This window comes from Passer domesticus, chromosome 8 (assembly GCF_036417665.1).
Source record: "Passer domesticus isolate bPasDom1 chromosome 8, bPasDom1.hap1, whole genome shotgun sequence".
Taxonomy (NCBI): domain Eukaryota; kingdom Metazoa; phylum Chordata; class Aves; order Passeriformes; family Passeridae; genus Passer; species Passer domesticus.
The window spans coordinates 38,247,896-38,265,793 of record NC_087481.1 but is presented as its reverse complement, the minus strand read 5'-3'; the positions used below and the strand labels follow the sequence as shown (position 1 = coordinate 38,265,793).

The following is a 17,898-nucleotide window of genomic DNA, read 5'->3' as shown; positions in this document are numbered from 1 at the left end:
ATGTTGTGATAACTGTGTCGTAAGGTATCTACAAGCTTAATGCAGTGGTAGCATATGTCTGCTTCCCACAAGCTTGATTCCCTATTTCTGTGCTAACTGCATGTGTGTCCCAGTTTTAGTTAGTCCCATCTCACACTCCAGGATTTACAAATGTAGACAAAACAGTGTGTGCTTTTCACCTAGTCTAACCCTTGAAAATGATCTGAAATTAAGACTAAGGCATGCTCAGCAAGAAAAGCTTAAATTCAACCATTTGGAAAAGACAAACAGTCTAAATAAACTGTGTCTTATTCCGGTAGTAACCACAAAATGTGCTTAGAGATTGCACCTATATAACCAAGCAGCCAAATGGCAATGCATGGAAATAGTAATAGTTTGAAGTTTAGTATTTTTTGAGCTATTCTCTGATCTCGCAGCACTTGGAGAAAGGCTGGGACTTAATAATGTAAGAAAAGGCTTTTTAGGGGAGTGCTTCAAGGAGCGGTGGTGAAGGACTAGGCAAGGAGGACTCTGAGAATACCTGCTGCTGAAATTAGTAGTGAATTGTACTTGCAGTCTTTGTGATAAGTGGTTTGAGCAGGCTGATTCCAGGCCGGGTAGTGTGGTTTGAACACGACCATTTGTTCCTTCTTGCAGATCCTGTTTGCCTGTGCAGAGGCACTGTACGCACACGGATACAGTAGTGAGGCTTGCCGCTTGACTGTAGAGCTTGCCAGGGACCTGCTGGCCAACCCTCCAGATCTCAAAGTGGAGCAGCCACCAACTAAGGTAGAGAGATGGCAGCAACCATCAGTAGTCTTGATGTTAGTGCAGCTCTGTGCAGGTGATCCTGTTTCTTGTGATTCTCTCCAAAACCTTAGTCTCCTATTTCATAATGTCCATCGCTGGAAATGTTCGTAGTTTTGCTGTTTCAGAATAAGAGACTTGGACATAAGCATAAACTTCTGGAAAATCAGTTGCAGTGACACTAAGTAGTGTTTGTTGTGTAGAAGGGTTCCTTTGGGAGGGATGGGCGTGTGACATCTGCCTGCACAGCATCAGTCCAATAGGGAACATGTGTCTTGTCCACAGGCCGGCTCTTTCACTGTGTTGTGCTGGGGTGACACAGGGGGAAGCAATGATGTTCAGTGGTAACCACTGAAATTTGAGATTCCTCAGCAGAAGGAGCAAAATCTAAATGTATTTTATTCTTTCTCATGTCTGTAATTACTGCAAAGGATAAGAGGACAAGCATAGAGTCATTTAGGATGTTTAGGAAAGTGTCCTGTGACAAATTCCTCCTAAACAGGGCAAAAAGAACAAGGTGTCAACCAGCAAGCAGACATGGATGGCAACCAACACCTTGTCTAAAGCAGCTTTCTTGCTGACTGTCTTGAGTGAGCGGCTGGAGTACCATAACTTGGCCTTCCGAATAGGAATGTTTGCTCTGGAGCTGCAGAGACCACCTGCCTCTACCAAGGCTCTGGAGGTAATTAAATATCTCAAAAAGACAGTATCCGTAAATGTTGTTCTCTTGGAATGTGTTTGCTCACATGGTTTAAATTTCAGTGCCTGAAGTTTGGTTGTGCTTTTATATGTTTTCTTAAAATGGATTGCAATAGAACTAAATCAGTTGAGTGCACATCCCATTAAGACATGTTGATCTCCTAAAAAAATTATTAGCAATATCACTTCAGCTGTTGTTACCTTCATTGATAGGAAGCTCAGAGCTCAAGTGTCAACAGGTCTTTGATTTCACATGAAGCTATAGGTCTGAAAATATTTAAATGAGTATAAAAATTTTAATGAATGTATTATTTGGGTAAAAACAGCCTAGTTCTTATCTTAAATATGTTTTCATTTTGCTTCACTAATATGGGGAAAACAAAGTCATTTGTAAATATCCGTATTTGTCCATATTTACATCAGTGAAATGGTTTGAAAGTTATTCCTTAGGGTGAACTTGTGCAATTGTTATGTGTTTGAAAATTTTTGCTTTTGCTGATACCTCATTCACTGGTAGTCAAGCATATGCACTATACAAGCATATTATTTTGGACACTCCTTGATTACTATGAGGATTCCGGTTTTGAAAAAAGTGTCCAGTGAAGACCCACGTCTCTGTGATTTACAGCTACCTTGCTTTTCACTGCAGGGTTGTTCAGTCCCTTAGAGTGTGTATTGTTGCTAGTTATCCACCGACTACAATTATTACACTAATTATCTGTACTTCTTATGGTCTGATTAGAAGATTGTGAGTTTGGCAGTCACGTGCTACCGTAAAGAAAACTACTGCTTTCCATGTTAAGAATGGAGAGAATACAGACACAGAGCAGTGAAATGTCTTCATCCTGATGGCATGTGTGCTGCAACTGTGCCCCTTCTTCTGCTAATCAGTCTCTGGTGTCTCAAATGGATGTATCACTTAACATAGCATCCTTTCTTCCTACAATTACAAGTAACCACCTTTTCCACTGGCCTATCCAGTCACATACTTCTGCTGATGTTCTTATGAGAGCTGATGCATTTTTTCTGTATGCAGCTGAAAAATGATCATTTTATTTTAAAAATTTCTTTATAAATATGAAGCAAGACTGTCATTAGATTTGAAAACCTGTTTTCATTGTGGAGAGAATTGTAATGGTGGCTAGGCTGGTAAGCATTGCCATCATTTAATAAACTAATAAAAACTATTGCTGTAATTTATGTATAGGGGAGAATGATCTATGTCCCACAGAGGAGTGTGCTGTTGACAGCTTTTATTCTCTTTCCTTGTGGATACTACCAGGTGAAGCTGGCTTATCAGGAATCTGAGATTGCAGCCCTCTTGAAGAAGATTCCCTTGGGCACCAATGAGATGAACACTATTCGAGGAAGAGCTGAAGAGCTGCGAGAAGGGACCTTGTGTGATTACCGTCCTGTCCTGCCTCTGATGTTGGCAAGCTTTATATTTGATGTCCTGTGCACTCCAGGTACTGACAACATTGGCCTGAGCGTGTGCAGGGCATATTCTGAGATGCCAGGTCTTGAGGGATTTTCAAAGAGAAAATGTCTTCTGTAAAAGAAGAACCAAAGTTTGTTTAATTCTTCATACGCTGTTGCTTGCATTTGCCTCTACATTGTATTAAAGATATTTTTGTTCCCTGGTGGAACAGTTTCTCCTTCTGCCTACATTTGAAAACAACTGCACACTTAAGACATTTCAGCATTCTATGTGTGTTTGTAAAATAGTTATAAATTACTGACTTTACTGCTTTTATGCTGGTTATATTCAGAGGAAGCTAATGTAAATCTAGAATATAAAAAGAGCACAGCAACCTGGGATTTGAAGACTGACTTGGCAGTATACTGGTTTGGAGCCTTCTGAGTTTAGAGAGAGAAATGGCAAGAAAACCCTGTAAGGTGCTATGGTCTTGAAACTGGTATGAAGCTAAGAATAGGACCACAGGAAGCTCTGCAAATTCAGAAAGCTCTCAGAAATGGCTTTTGTTTTGAAGCCTTAGCTTTGAAAGATGAACACTAATTCTGTTGTCTTCTTTCAGTGGTTTCTCCTACAGGCTCTAGACCCCCAAGCCGTAACTGGAATAATGAAATGCCTGGAGATGAAGAGCTTGGTTTTGAGGCAGCTGTTGCTGCTCTTGGTAAGAATCTTTCACAAGGAAAGTCTGCCTTCATCCATGTTCTGCATGCTTTCCCATTTTGAATGGCAGGAGTTCATTCCAGTTTGGTGCAGAAATAGAAGTGTTTGCAGAGTTTGACAACCAGATGCAGGATTCTACATGCCAGGGTTTGAGGTATCATTGCAAAGCTGTGAAAAAATGGAAGGAGAACACTGGATAAGAACTCAGTGTTTAGGTAGTAACATGAATTTTAGCTTTCTGCTTGCTCTTTTGTCAGGAAATATGTATTGCCTGGACTTCAGTGGAAATGGACAGTTTCAGAGAACAAAAGGCAATAATTTTTTAAGAGATTAGACAATGATAGTGAAAGATTAAAACAAACATTATCATATCATTCAGGATCTCAGCATTGTACTGAATTCTTGCCTCATTTGCTTCAACAACAAAGCAGTGATTGTATACATGTTGACAATACTGTATGCATGTTTTAAAGCAGTATGCAAAAAGAAATGGATTAGACAAGACCTGTTGTTTGTTGCCTCATTTCTGAAAGAAAGAGGAGGAGTTTTTTGTGGTGTTGGAATGCTGGCTGGTAGCATCTGCAGAAGCAAAAGATTTGTTTCAAGATAGAGTTGTAGGCTTGCCTGGACTCTTCCTGTAACCTTTTAGTATCTGGTTGTTCTGACAGTTGTGACCAACTTAGTATTCTAGGGGCAGACTGCAGCTTCTGTTTATTCATGGCCTCTTTTTGAAGGTTTTTGAAGAAATATTTTTTTGCCTGTAACAGTGAAGCGATTAAAGCAGTCTGAAGTATAGACAGCTCTCAGGATGTAGTGTAGTCCCATGAGCTCACTTGTCTCTTCATGCTCTGTTTTATGGGCTGCAGGTATGAAAACAACTGTCAGTGAAGCAGAACATCCTCTGTTGTGTGAAGGCACACGAAGGGAGAAAGGGGATCTGGCACTAGCCCTGATGATCACTTACAAGGATGATCAGTCTAAGCTGAAGAAGGTGAGTTTCCCTTTGAAAGGGGAAAGGGAGAAGGAAGGTTTGGGTTTTGATGGATTTGATAGTTTTGCCAGTGAGTACAAGTTGCTGTGTCACATATTGATGTTTTACAAGCTGTGTTGTGGTATTTGTATTCATCCACTGCTGCAAAATTGTGCAGAGTGTGTTGCCCTGGGAGAGGCACTCTTTCCAGAGATTTCTTAAGATCCAGTCAGGAGATGTGTTGTCACTGCTTTTATTGCTAAGACAAGTCCACTCCTAAGGGGTTTTGGTATGCAGTCTGTGTATGGTATGGAATTGCATATGTTTTGCTGCAGTGATATTGGTTTGCAGAACAGTATAGCTAGCAAAAGCTGTTTTTTAACCTCTCACCTCTTTGATATACTAGTTCAGTACACCTGTCTTAATTTCCTATGCATGAGAGAGAGAGCAAAACTCTGCCTCTCCACCCCAAAGGAAGAAAAAAAAATTGAAAACTGCTGAAGCTTCAGAAAGGATTTTATTAATATTTTATATTCAGAAATCCTCCTACACAGCAAAAACTACATTATTAGTGTCTTTTTGTCTTCTAAAAGAGAAGCATTTTTCCTATAGTCTTCTCCAGGGAATAACAGAGATGCTGTGATATCAATCATGTATGCATAAATGATCTGTCAGACTTGTGGTGTTGATTAAATGTGAGAACAAACAATAGAAGTGGACAAACCCTTAGAATGTGGTGATGCATTGTTCCCCAATTATGTAATAAATTATGACAAGAAAATGTTACTGCAGGCCAGTATAAAGCAGTTTCTCTACTGGCTTTGCCCATTTCTCAGTAATGTATGACAGGATTTTTTGAATGGTAAGTGTGGAATTTTTGTGACTTAAAGAACATCTGTCAGAACTAAATTTAGAATTTTCCATTCTGTTCTTGATATACCAGAATTGCTTATTTTTTGTGAGTTTTGGGTCTTTCACTTGAAACAGCCACTGGCTTTACTTGAAAAGTGTAGTATTACTGAGTCTTTGCTTCCTCAAGTAATGCAGACCACGTGGCTCTCAACTGTGCATTGCATTGCTCTTTGGTGCAGGAAGATGATGCATATTTTCTAGAAAATAAGCATTTTCTTTTTTTCTCCAACAGATAAAATTTGTTGTCCACCAGGAAGTTGATTTGGTATTTTACCTCTTTGTCTTAGTGTAATGCCTGGTCTCTTACCCTTCTGCTGAGTGCCTTCTTTTTTTTCCCCCTTATTGTTGAAGATTTTAGACAAGCTCCTGGACAGAGAGAGTCAAACTCACAAACCACAGACGCTGAGTTCTTTCTACTCATCCAGCAAGCCTGCAGTTGCCAATCAAAAATCTCCTTCCAAACATGCTGCCCAGTCTGCTGCAGCTATCCAGCAGCTTCCAGGGACTTCTGTCACTCAGCAAGCTGCTGTAAGCACTGCAGTCCAGAGCAGTCCTGAGAACTTTGTGGAGAAGAGTACACAGGGTAAGAAGTGTTTTGTAACAGCTTTGCTAAAATTTTCCATAGTTACAGCCCATTTTCCAAATCTTGAGTTAAATGTTCTTGGCCTAGTGTCAGATGATTTGAAAGAAGACTGCTCATAAATATAATTCATTTTATTAAAATCCTTTATCTTTTGATGCTTGTATCTTTTAAATGGCCTTGTCTGATTCTAGAGATACAGAAACAAGATGATGTTTACGTTGTCACTGTTCTGTTTAGCAGAGAGCTCTCAGAGGTCCCCCTGTGAGCCAGCTGCAGAGGCCACTGTTTTGAAACAAGAGGGAAAGGTCCCCAGTCGTCTGGCCCTTGGAAACCGAGGTGGATACAATGGGAGATGCTGGGGTTCACCTGTCAGGCAGAAGAAGAAACACACAGGTGGGAATGGACTAGCTCCTACAGCATCTAGTGCTCTCTTAGGCAGTCTGCTGGGGTGTACCCAAGAAAGCCAGAGAAGAGCTTTTTACAAGGACACGTAGTGATATGACAAAGGATAACAGCTTTAAACTGAAAGATGGGAGGTTTAGATTGGACATTAGGAATAAGTTCTTTATTGTAAGGGTCATGAGGCTCTGAACAGGTTGCACAGAGAAGTGGTGCATTGCCCCATCCCTGGGAGTTCAAGACCAGGTTGGATGGGACTTGGAGAAACCTGTTCTATGACTCTGGGATTTTACTTGTCAGCCTTTCCAGTACAACAGAAGCAGCTGAGTATCTCTGAGGTGTTTGACATGGACAAATAAGACTTGCTCCATAAGTTTCCTGCCTTTCTTGAACCAGTTATGTTCTGTGTGATGGATTAGATACCTGGAGCTCAATGACTGCTGACTCTAGAAGTGCAGCACTGTGCTCCTGGACCAGAAACAAATTCAGAGAAGCTGCTGCCTCTCTACACTTCTCTTGGGAAGGGTATAAGTTAGAGGCAGAGAATGTGAAGTTTGTGCAGCATGTATCTGAAGGGTTTTTTTCCTATTTGTATAATCTGTGGAACTTGACCTTGTAAGTGCATTTGCTTCTTGTTATTATACTCTGCCACAAAAGTTGGCAGGTGGAACGAGGGGCTGTGATGGTGTGAAGGGGGAAATAAAGATACCTTGTTCTTGGGCTCTTCTGCATTTTAATGCAAGAATTACAAAATGTCATTGATGTCTGTGGCCAAATTGATTTGATTTAATCTCTCTCAATTTACAATGAATGCCTGTCAGCCCTAAGGCAGTCACTGAAACAACTGATCTTAGCTGGTACTGCAGGTGATATGGTTCAGAGTTTACCTTCCTGCATTGTATTTACCAACCCTGGTGACATTACATTTCTGTGTTGGTTCTGGTGTTGTAGGCATGGCTAGTATTGACAGCAGTGCTCCTGAAACCACCTCTGACAGTTCTCCAACACTCAGTCGGCGTCCTCTACGTGGGGGCTGGGCAACAACATCCTGGGGCAGAGGACAGGACAGTGACAGCATCAGCAGTTCTTCAAGTGATTCACTGGGATCTTCCTCTTCCAGTGGCAGTAGGAGAGCTAGTGGGGGAGCCCGTGCAAAGACTGTGGAAGTTGGCAGGTAATGAATAATTGCAATGCACAAAGGCAGCCTCTAGGCCAGGGGCATGGCATGTGTGCACTGGGAAATACTTTATGGGGAAAATTTGCTTTGTTTCCTCTGGACCCTAAAGACAGGAGCTCCAGCTGGCAAACTTGGGGTACTTATCTGAAAGATTCCTCTGTCTTTCTTCTAGGTACAAAGGGAGGCGGCTGGAGAGCCATGCTCCTCATGTCCCAAACCAGCCCTCAGAGGCAGCTGCTCACTTCTACTTTGAATTGGCCAAGACAGTCCTTATCAAAGCAGGTGGAAACAGCAGTACCTCTATCTTCACCCACCCTTCCTCCAGTGGTGGGCACCAGGGACCACACCGCAACCTTCACCTCTGCGCCTTTGAGATTGGGCTGTATGCACTGGGGCTGCACAACTTCGTGTCTCCCAACTGGCTCTCTCGAACTTACTCCTCGCATGTCTCTTGGATCACAGGTTACAGCAAAACTTTATTGGGAGGCTGACTTTTGGGTAGGAAGTGGGGTAGGGAGGCACGCTTGTTCTTGGAAATGGTAATACTGGTGTGCTGTAGGAGCCATGTGAGCAGCTCACACAGCTGCAGTGGTTGCTGATCAGCAGTGATTTACACAGTGGTGGTTACTTGGGCCTGGAAAGTTCTTGTGACCTCTTTCTTGTTTGTACTGCAACATGCTTCAGTCTAAAAAGCCCACTTCTCATACAGAGACTGGTCTTTATCTCTCCTTCAGAAGTGTGCTGAAGGGACAGACATTTGTCAAGTCTGAACATGCTCTCTGGCTGTGTTCAGTTTTCACTTTCCTCTTTCTTCTGACTGCACCCATACCTACTACCTATCCATATGGCTTTTAGATGTATAAAAAACACACCTTCAAAAATTCATGTTTTCCCAACATGAATTAATAGTCTGACAGTCCAGACTGGTTTGTGGGTACTAAAATCACCTATAGCAAGTACTTTTTGCTATTTCCAATGCATTTTAGCTTAAGTAATGGTGTCCTCACCACTTGCTCATTGAGGGCTCTCGTTGGTCCTGTGTTTTGGGAGGAAGCGCGTAAATTTGATGTGAACCTTAAGGGAAGTAACTGGGCTGTGTCACTGCTGCTGAAGGAAGTGAAGAGTGCACCTGCTGTTGAAAGAAAGCTGACTGTAACTGTGCTGGGCATACAGTGGTGTGAGAGTCTCTCTCACTCTTCTTCTTAGGGCAGGCCATGGAGATTGGTAGCGCAGCCTTGAACATCTTAGTGGAGTGTTGGGATGGACATCTAACTCCCCCAGAGGTGGCATCGTTGGCAGACAGAGCTTCGCGGGCCAGAGACTCCAACATGGTGCGGGCAGCTGCTGAACTGGCACTCAGCTGCCTGCCTCATGCCCATGCCCTGAACCCAAACGAGATCCAGAGGGCTCTGGTGCAGTGTAAGGAACAGGTGAGTATCATATGGCAGCTGCTAGTGGAGGCTGATTGCTAGCATCAAGGATGTGCTGTTGTTACCTGTGGGGTTGGCTCCTTTGCTACTGCCTGGCCTTAATCCCAGTTCTCTGGATTTCCTATGTTTCATGAATAACACTGGTTATTCTGCTGCATAGCATCTGTCTGGTCCCCATAGTATTAGTCATTTTAGAGTGCCTTGTACTTCTCCCCTCTTGCAGTTTTTCCTTCTTGTGTTTCTCATTTTACATTCTTAACTTCTTTTGTTTCACTGCTCCCAGGACAACCTGATGCTGGAAAAGGCCTGCATGGCAGTAGAAGAGGCAGCTAAAGGAGGTGGCGTGTACCCAGAAGTCCTCTTTGAAGTAGCTCATCAGTGGTACTGGCTTTATGAACAGACTGTTGGTGGGACCCCAGCCCAGAGAGAAGGTGCCACTGGCTGCAGTGCCGGTGGCGCCCGGGCCGCGTCTGAAGCAGCGCGTGGCTTGGCAGACAGCCGGGTGACCTCGGAGCCGACCACAGTGACAGTGGCAGCTGCAGTAACTGCAGCAGCAACCGTCATGCCAGTGATCTCTGTGGGGTCAACCATGTACCAGCAGCACACGGTGGCAGGGCCAGCAATGGCACATACCCACACGCAGGGTCTCCACCCTTACACCACCCTTCAGACTCACATCCCCTGTAATCCCCAGTATATCGGACACACGATCCAGCACATGCCGCGCCCAGCTGTCTTCCCGGTCCCTGGCTCGGCGTACCCACAGGTGAGTTCTGGCTGTGCCTTGTTCATTTACTGTGACCTTGTGTGGCTGCTTCTGGGGGAGTATGTTGGAGTGCAGAGAGCATGGGGCTCAGACCTGTCATAATTTGAGATCAGGTCTCTCTTTCTGCTCTCAGTTGCCAGTTGGTGACTTATTTTGGCCCTCCAGCTCAGCATTTGCACAATAAAGAGCCTTTTGTAGCTGTGTTTAAAGTCTCAAGAGAATATAAAATATAATTCATCAGTGGTTCTTAATTTCTGTTGCTCTGTAGTTTCTCAGAAGGCACTGGACAGAAAGCTTGTTTTCTTGAGAGCTTGCAAGCTAAATAGAGACTATGCTGGGAAAGCCAAATAAAAGTTATTTTAACCTTTGACTATTTTTGAAGGTCTTGGAGTGGTTTTCTGCAAAATGATTAAGTTTTTTTAAAGAAGGAGGAACAAGCAGATGTAATGCTCATGCGGTACAAGTTTCTGCCTTTGCTTCCTTCAGACTGGACTGTTCAAGCTCTGGGGCTTGTGTGGGGACATGATGTTTTGAATTGCTTCTAAGTGATCACGTGAAGTAGGCACGACTGTTCTGTCCCTTCTGATGCAGGGTGTCCATCCAGCATTCATAGGGGCACAGTACCCTTACTCAGTGACGGCACCGTCCCTGGCAGCTACAGCAGTGTCCTTCCCTGGCGTGCCCGTCCCCTCCATGACGCAGATTGCGGTGCATCCCTATCACAGTGAGACGGGACTGTCGCTGTCTTCCAATGTAGCACGTAAGTTACAGCTCTGGGCTGGGGAGCAGAGGTTTCTTTACTGTCTCTTAGCTGTTCCCCAGTGAGGTCCTGTTCTTTATTTATTACAAGTGGAATGAGGGTTTCTGCACTGGAAAGTTCTGGCCCACCATTCTAAAGGTGGTGTGCATGCTCAGGGGTACTGGGGTTCCCAAGGGGGCCTGATAGAGCTAGCAGAGAGGAACTTGTGTTCAGCTGAATTTCCAGTATGAGATTGTTTTGGCCTCAAGACTAAATCATCTTTGGAGCCCTTGTGGTCTTTCTGACATCTAACCTGTCAAGGCTTAATTCCTGCTCTCCTTGAGGCAAGGTGAGCATAAAGATCTTGAGCAGACTCATGTAATTCTCTTGGGTCAGGTGAACAGAGTGCAGGAAGCAGGCAGACCTCTGCTGCAGAAGCACTACTAAATGTCTTTTCCTCCCTAAAAGGATTGGAGGCAGCTAGTGCCCAAATGTGGAGCTATCAGAGATGATGAATGTTTTCTCAAGAGTCATGTCAATAGCATTTGGAATGGTTGCTCATGTGTTATGCTAGGGCTCGAGTGATGGTGAAAATCCATGAAGTAGTGTGTAGCACTGGGACAACAGTTGTTGATTGGATTGTGGACATGCTGTCATTGCCCTGGAGTTCTGCACCAGTGGGTTGCACTTGACCCCAATCTCTGCTAACCCCTCATTGGAGAGGCTGTAATGTTTCCCTGTTTTCAGTGTATTGCAAGTCACCAGATGCTGGAAGACTGGTATGTGGAAAAATACTGAAGAGTTGTGTTGATCTCCTTCATATTCAGAGTATCTGGAGAGTAATTTGAGTTATTTTTTTATCCTGTATTTTGGTGCTAAAAAGCTACCACAAAAGCAAATAAAATAGTCTTGAAGGCCTTAGGATATGATAGCTGCCAGCCTTAGTCACAATCTGATGCTGTGAGTTTTCATTGTGAGAAACCATTTCTGTACTCCTCCAAAGAGTTATGGATCTTCCAGAAGTGCTAATTCATCCTAGAACACTTAAAATAGCAAAAGGAGAAAACAGCCCCAACCTTTCCAGCTGCCATTGTTTACAGCTTCCATAAACTTATTTTAATTTCTTACAATACTGTTTCACTGTTCCTGAAGTACGGAATCATGTGGTGATGCCTGAGCTCTGGCAATAATTTACCTCAGTCTTACGGGTTTTTCTCCTTGGCCAGACTTCAAATGCAGTATGAATTTTGCCCTGCTTTGTGTGTTGTTTGGCACCCTGTGCCTCCTTGGTTGAGGGGTTAGACAGGTCTTTCCTGGGAGATGCATTGTTCTCAGGTATTTAACTATTCACTAGCAAACATGGAGGGGGGAATAAAAAGGAACTTACAGCATTGCTCAAGCTGTGTAGTAGCATCACAGAGAAACTGTGAATAAGGGTAACAGTTTGCACACACCTAATGGCATCTGTGCTCTGGATTTCTCAAGCAAACCTTGCTTCTTACTCTTTGTACTTTTCTTGAGAGGGACAGGTAAATTTGAGTTGTGTAAGAGTGCAGCTTAGTGATTCAGTGTTTGCCGCTGTCCATACAAGTTTAGGTGGTACAATGCAATGGATTTGCATTTGAAACCTGTCATTTCCCTTCAGTTTGCTCATACTAGTTAAGTGTATGAAGGTGACAACTTCTCAAGTCTCCTTGCTGTTTTTTACTGTTGATACATGCTGCCAGGGTGTGCAGGGACTGTTTTTCCAGGGATTGGAGGTCAGCCTCCAGTAACAGCCTTCCTGAACTGAGTGACAGCTGTTGTACAGCTGAAGTGGAAGAACCTTGCATTGTTGGACTTGATCTTTGAGTGACTTAATTCTGTTCCTGCTCAGTAATTTTCCTAGCAGTTTCTCATCAGGTATAGACATACCCATGATTGTTTCCTTGGACAAGAAATCAGAACCAAACATTTTGTTTAATAATAGCAAATGCCTTCAAATCAACATACATGTTTACAAGTAAAACATGGATTTTGTGCATGTTAACAAGATACTGCAGAAGAAATAGACACACTCCAACTGACCCTGTCAGGCCCACCTTGCAAACAGAATAGAGCTATTCCTGGCCCATTGTATTTCAGTTGTAAGCCTGTGGGTTTTGGTTGCTTTATTGTTCTGTTTAGGGGAATATAACCCTACACTGGCAGAGGGCAGTCAGGTGAAGGAGATGATGTCCCAAGTAAACCTTCTTTTAGGCTGGTGCTGGGTCCTAATGCTGCTGTTTTGCTCTCTTCAGTAGGCAGTGTCCATGCAGGATCAACGTTCCCAGCGATTCAGGGTGCTTCCTTGACAACTCTGTCCTCACAGCCCAACTCCCTTGTCACGGGGGGTTTTCCTGCCGAGGATGAGCAGCACAGTCAGCCTGTGAGCCCCCAGGGTCTGCACTACCTCCACTCTGCATACCGAGTTGGTAAGGATGGCCAAGTGGATTTCTATAGTCCCCTTGAGAGGGATTCAGGGCAAGGCTGCAGGTTTTCACTGTCAGTTTAGCTGCTGCACCTGTTGGGGGTGAATGCACCTGAGGGACATGGGAAAAGCAAGTTGATGATCAGATGTGGAGTTTAAAAATGAAGGTAAAGCTTCAAAATACTGGACAATTACTTTTCAGGACCACCAGAGCAGAAAAGAAAGCTAAATGGGTTTAAAGCTGGGAAGAGTCTTGCCTTTCACCAGATGTACATAAAGGAGCCTGAATAGGGCTCCACGGATGTGACTGTGCAAGTTGTGACTATATGATAAAACGATATTTGACTTCTGCTGCTCAGAGATGGGGAGGGCACACCTCTAGTTTAATACCAGCTGAGTCTTCAGATGCACAAAGGAAGTGCCCTGTGCCTCTCCAGTTATTTGTTAACGATAGATGCAGAGGGAACTTATATTTAGTGAAGAGTGGGTATGTAATTAGCATTCCTTTCCCAGTCACACTGGTTATGAGAAAATAAGAGTGTCTGCCTGAATTGCCATTGGAACAAGGATAGCAGTCTTGGGTTTGGGATTAAACTTAGATTGCAGTAAGCTACTGCAGTAGTAAGTAGTAAGCTACTTATATGGACTCATGGTTCAACCCAGTGGATACTTAACGTAGGATAAGAAAGCCTCTAAAATAAGCAGAGGAAGAGAAACAAGAAAATGGAAGGCAAACTTGACTTTTTTTTGAAAGCTAGAATAAAGAGTACTTGTTAGGTAGAAAGGCATGCAGGTGTAGTTTAAGATATCAGTGGTACATGGCATGCCATGAAGGGTGTTTAATAACCTGAATAAGAGAGAGGCACAGGCAGGGAAGATGGTCTGGAAGATCAGGATGTGGCACATGTTGGTATTTGAATACTGTTTAAATGGGTGGATTTGTCTGAAGAGCTGTAATGGCATAAGTGAAATGTTTGCAGATTGGCAATACTGCAGCTCAGTGGTGGCCTGTTGTCTTTGCTGCAGAGCAGGCTGGTTTGGGTAGCTTCTCTGTTGCAAAATTTAGATCAAAAGCTTTGCTTTCAGGACATCTCTTGTAGTGCAGCCTTTGGGGCTCTCTGCTTAATGCTGCCGTGGGTGCTTGAGTGTCTCTTTGCAGCTCTGGTGAGGGGTGATGGCTGTGCAGGTTTCCCAGCCTGGAGCGGCAGATCCAGATGTTCTTGCAGATAGTTGCTGTGCTGGCAGGCTCCAAGGCTGGCCTTTTGTTTTTGTCTGGACTCTGCAGCTGTGGAATTGTCTGCTGGTGGAGGGCAGGCCAGTCAGGCTGTGTTACTGTAGTGAGTGAAATGCTAGACTTAGCCTTACTGGGCAGAAGTGCTGCTTGACTGTGGCTGCCCCTTTCTCACAGGGATGCTGGCTCTGGAGATGCTTGGCCGAAGAGCTCACAACGACCATCCCAACAACTTCTCCCGCAGCCCGCCCTACACTGAGGATGTAAAGTGGCTCCTTGGGTTAGCTGCAAAGTTAGGTAAGGCTCAGTGCAGTACTTAACAGAAATCCACTTGCTGGGATTTGGCCATGGTGGGAAAAAGCTCTTGAAGGAGTGAAACTTCAAGGATTGGGTGAGCCTCATATCAGTGCCATTCCTGAGAGAAGATCCCTACTGCTCTTTTATCCATTCATTTGTCCCATTTTTGGGTTCTGTAGGCATGCTGTTGAATTTTGAGTCAGTGGATGAAGTACATGAGATTGGACAGGGTTCAGAGCTTGTATCTCTTCTATTCTATAATATAGATTCTTTCTTTTCCGTTTGCACTATATTGTAGGTATTCCTCTTATGTATATTTATACCTTCTGTGAAGACTTTCTATAGCAATAGGTGCTCAAAACACCTATTTGGGGGGGGGGTTGCTTGTTTTTACTTCCATTTTGCTCTTGGATCTTTTTTGTCAGCTCACTTTCTAAATTCTTTCATAAGCAGTAAGAACTAAAAAAATCGTTACAAACAGCCTGTTTAGTGGCACAGCTTCTGCTGCTCCTGCTGGCAGAGCTCCACTGTAGGCAGTGGTGTGGAGAAGCTTGACTTATGTCTACAGCCTCCTTAAAGCCTGAGTGCTGAGGCATCTAGGTGCTTCCTTGGTGGGCAGTCAGGAAACAATGGAGAAGGTACAGTGTTATCCTTGTCTTTCTAGTAACCTTGCCACATTAGTTTCCTTTCACATCTCCTTTAAAGAAAAGTGAATTTGGGAACACCAGTAACTGAGGTGGTATCTGGTCTCTCCTCAAACCTGATGGATTTAGCAGAATCTTCTCTGTCCCATGAGTTTGCTAGACTGTCTCCCTCAAGCCTGCTGGAGGGTGCAGTACATGGAGAAGGTGGTGCTCCAGATCCAGGTTCTTGCTGTGAAGTGTGATTTCTTGTGTGTCTGTTATCTTAGCACTGTTGTTCTGACTTCCTCCTGTGCAGGTGTAAACTACGTGCATCAGTTTTGCGTTGGTGCTGCCAAGGGGGTGCTGAGCCCTTTTGTGCTCCAGGAGATCATCATGGAAGCTCTACAGAGGCTCAACCCTGCCCATGTGCACAACCACCTGCGTACCCCAGCCTTCCACCAGCTGGTGCAGAGGTGCCAGCAGGCCTATATGCAGGTAAAGTGTGGCTTATCTTCCTGCCAGTCAGAGCTGCCAGGCCATTGCCTGCCTGGGAGGTGCTGCCTGTGTGTGCATGTGCGGAGGGGACGGGCCTTGGGCACTGGGAGCTGACGTGGTCCATTTCCTGATGCAGCCTTTTCCCTCAGCAGGGACTGGAGTAGATATCATGTGTCTGTATGGGGGCTGCATGCAAAGGAACTCACTGTACTGCTTCTGCCAAGGCCTTCCACCTCCTGTGCTCTTCTATGAAGGCTGGGGTGGTTGTGTTCTTCCTCACTCCAAATGCTACGTGTACCTTTTAACTAATGAACTTCCTTTATGTTTTCAAGCCTCATGTCCACCCCTGTCCCTAGCCCATCCTTTTTACTTTCTTGTTAGTAGTAGCCTGTTTTCCCCTCCTCACAAAGTCCTGGCATGGCTGTCTGGTGTGCCGGTGCTGACACCAACAGTGGAAATGCCTTGGTCAGCTACCAGCACAGATATCCCAGGCTTTGCTGAAACCAGTGCTTCAGTGAGCCAGCTGGAATACCAAAGCTGCCTGTTCTTTAAAACAGTGCAATCAGGACACCTCACATACACCTGCTTCTCTTGAATAAATCATCAAAGGGTGATTCTGCAGCCATATTGTCCAGATTGGATTAGCTGTTCTATCACCCTAGATGGTATTTTTGAGACATGACAGCTTCTTCATTTGACCTCGAAAGCTAAGCCTGTTTTGGGGCCTTCTTTGAGAAGCTGATAGAAGTTACAGTGTAAAAAGCCTAGAGATATTTTGTAGCAATTTAGTGTAAACTTCACTCAGCCCACTTCCCTTAGCAAAGTGACCAGGCTGGGTGTAGCCTGCAGAATGAAAGGTTGTGAGGAGTGGATGCTGGTGGGGTAGAATATTACCTGGCCCTTTAGTGCTGTACTATGGCCCATGACACAGAGGACACTTGCTGATGCTGTGTGCTGCATTTTGGTGCTTTGAGGAGCACTGCCCTGGGGTGTGCTGGGTGTAGGACACAGCACTGCTGCTTTCGAGGTACTCTTCTCTGTCAGAGCAGTGAGTCTTGGCACCATTGGTGGGTAACAGGACCGTGTGGCCTATTGCTCTGGGAGCTCAGTCTTCTGAGTTTCACTAGCAGGAGGGTGATGAGCAAATGCCTTAAGGCTCTTTCCCTTTTCCCATGCAGTACATCCACCATCGGCTGATCCATCTCACTCCAGCTGACTACGATGACTTTGTGAATGCCATCCGCAGCGCCAGAAGCGCCTTCTGCCTGACTCCCATGGGCATGATGCAGTTTAATGATATTCTCCAGAACCTAAAGCGCAGCAAGCAGACAAAGGAGCTGTGGCAAAGGGTCTCTCTGGAAATGACCACCTTCTCACCATGACATCAGGTGGAGCTCCACGGACACACAACCCTTTGCCCAACATAGTTGTAGTTCCATTTACACCATCCTTCCTTCTGGTGTCTTTTTTATTTTAGTTTTAACTTGTTGGAAACCACTGATCTGATGTATTTATACCATGACATTCCTCTCCAGCACTGTTGCGTGTTGGCGCTCTGCTTTGCTCGCTCTTCCTCCTCCTTCTCAGTGGGCTGCAGGCTTGAGAAGCATCAGGAAATGAGAAGGAAGTTGAGCTGGCTGCCCTGTGGTGTAGTCACCGCTTTTTTCCCTGAGCCCTGGGAGGCTGTTCTGCGAGCAGTTTGCAGTGTGATTGCGCACATGTTAGAGGGGTTGGGGATTCTGTCTGAAATATTTATTTTGGCATTTATAAATATGTAAACTTTTTTTTTTTTTTTTTTGTATGGGCTTCTCTTACTCCACACACCATCTCCTTTTGGAGAGTGGCTGGAACTGCTGTGCACAGTGAGTGCTCCCTCCATCCCTTTCAGCAACTCCTGGTGAGAGAAGCTGAGACTGGAGTAGCAGGGCCAGGGCCACCTCTGCAGCTTTCTGCAGCAGCTGAGGACAGAGGCTGGAGCTCGGGCAGTGAGTCCTTGACTGCACTGAGCTGCCTGGAGACTGCCAGAAGTGCTTGAGCTCTTTCTCAGGAGTGTCCCTCACTGGGCACTGCTGGCTCATAGAATGTTTTGATCCTGGTTGTTACAAGTTGTACAATCCTGTTTCTTTTGGCTGGGGTATTACTCTCCTGTAATCACTTTCTTATCCCTCGTCTCTTCTCGTTTCCTGATTAAACACTTGTTTTCTTAGA

General features: G+C 44.6%; 1 protein-coding gene across 3 annotated transcripts in view; it reads left to right on the top strand.

The window, feature by feature from the left end:
* ZSWIM8 (zinc finger SWIM-type containing 8) overlaps positions 1–17,898 on the top strand; it is a 54,847-nt gene extending 36,949 nt beyond the window's left edge. For 2 of the 3 annotated variants that reach the window (XM_064430477.1, XM_064430478.1), the window contains exons 11-26: positions 637–768; positions 1,289–1,468; positions 2,768–2,951; positions 3,522–3,620; positions 4,486–4,610; positions 5,853–6,084; positions 6,325–6,477; positions 7,435–7,657; positions 7,833–8,122; positions 8,867–9,090; positions 9,374–9,856; positions 10,448–10,616; positions 12,875–13,048; positions 14,453–14,572; positions 15,512–15,690; positions 16,869–17,898. In XM_064430477.1, coding sequence (XP_064286547.1) covers positions 637–768; positions 1,289–1,468; positions 2,768–2,951; positions 3,522–3,620; positions 4,486–4,610; positions 5,853–6,084; positions 6,325–6,477; positions 7,435–7,657; positions 7,833–8,122; positions 8,867–9,090; positions 9,374–9,856; positions 10,448–10,616; positions 12,875–13,048; positions 14,453–14,572; positions 15,512–15,690; positions 16,869–17,072 — 3,171 coding nt within the window. In that variant the 3' untranslated portion in view covers positions 17,073–17,898. Of the gene's footprint in view, positions 1–636; positions 769–1,288; positions 1,469–2,767; positions 2,952–3,521; positions 3,621–4,485; positions 4,611–5,852; positions 6,085–6,321; positions 6,478–7,434; positions 7,658–7,832; positions 8,123–8,866; positions 9,091–9,373; positions 9,857–10,447; positions 10,617–12,874; positions 13,049–14,452; positions 14,573–15,511; positions 15,691–16,868 lie in introns of all 3 variants that reach the window. The other variant, XM_064430475.1, reaches the window with a different exon arrangement.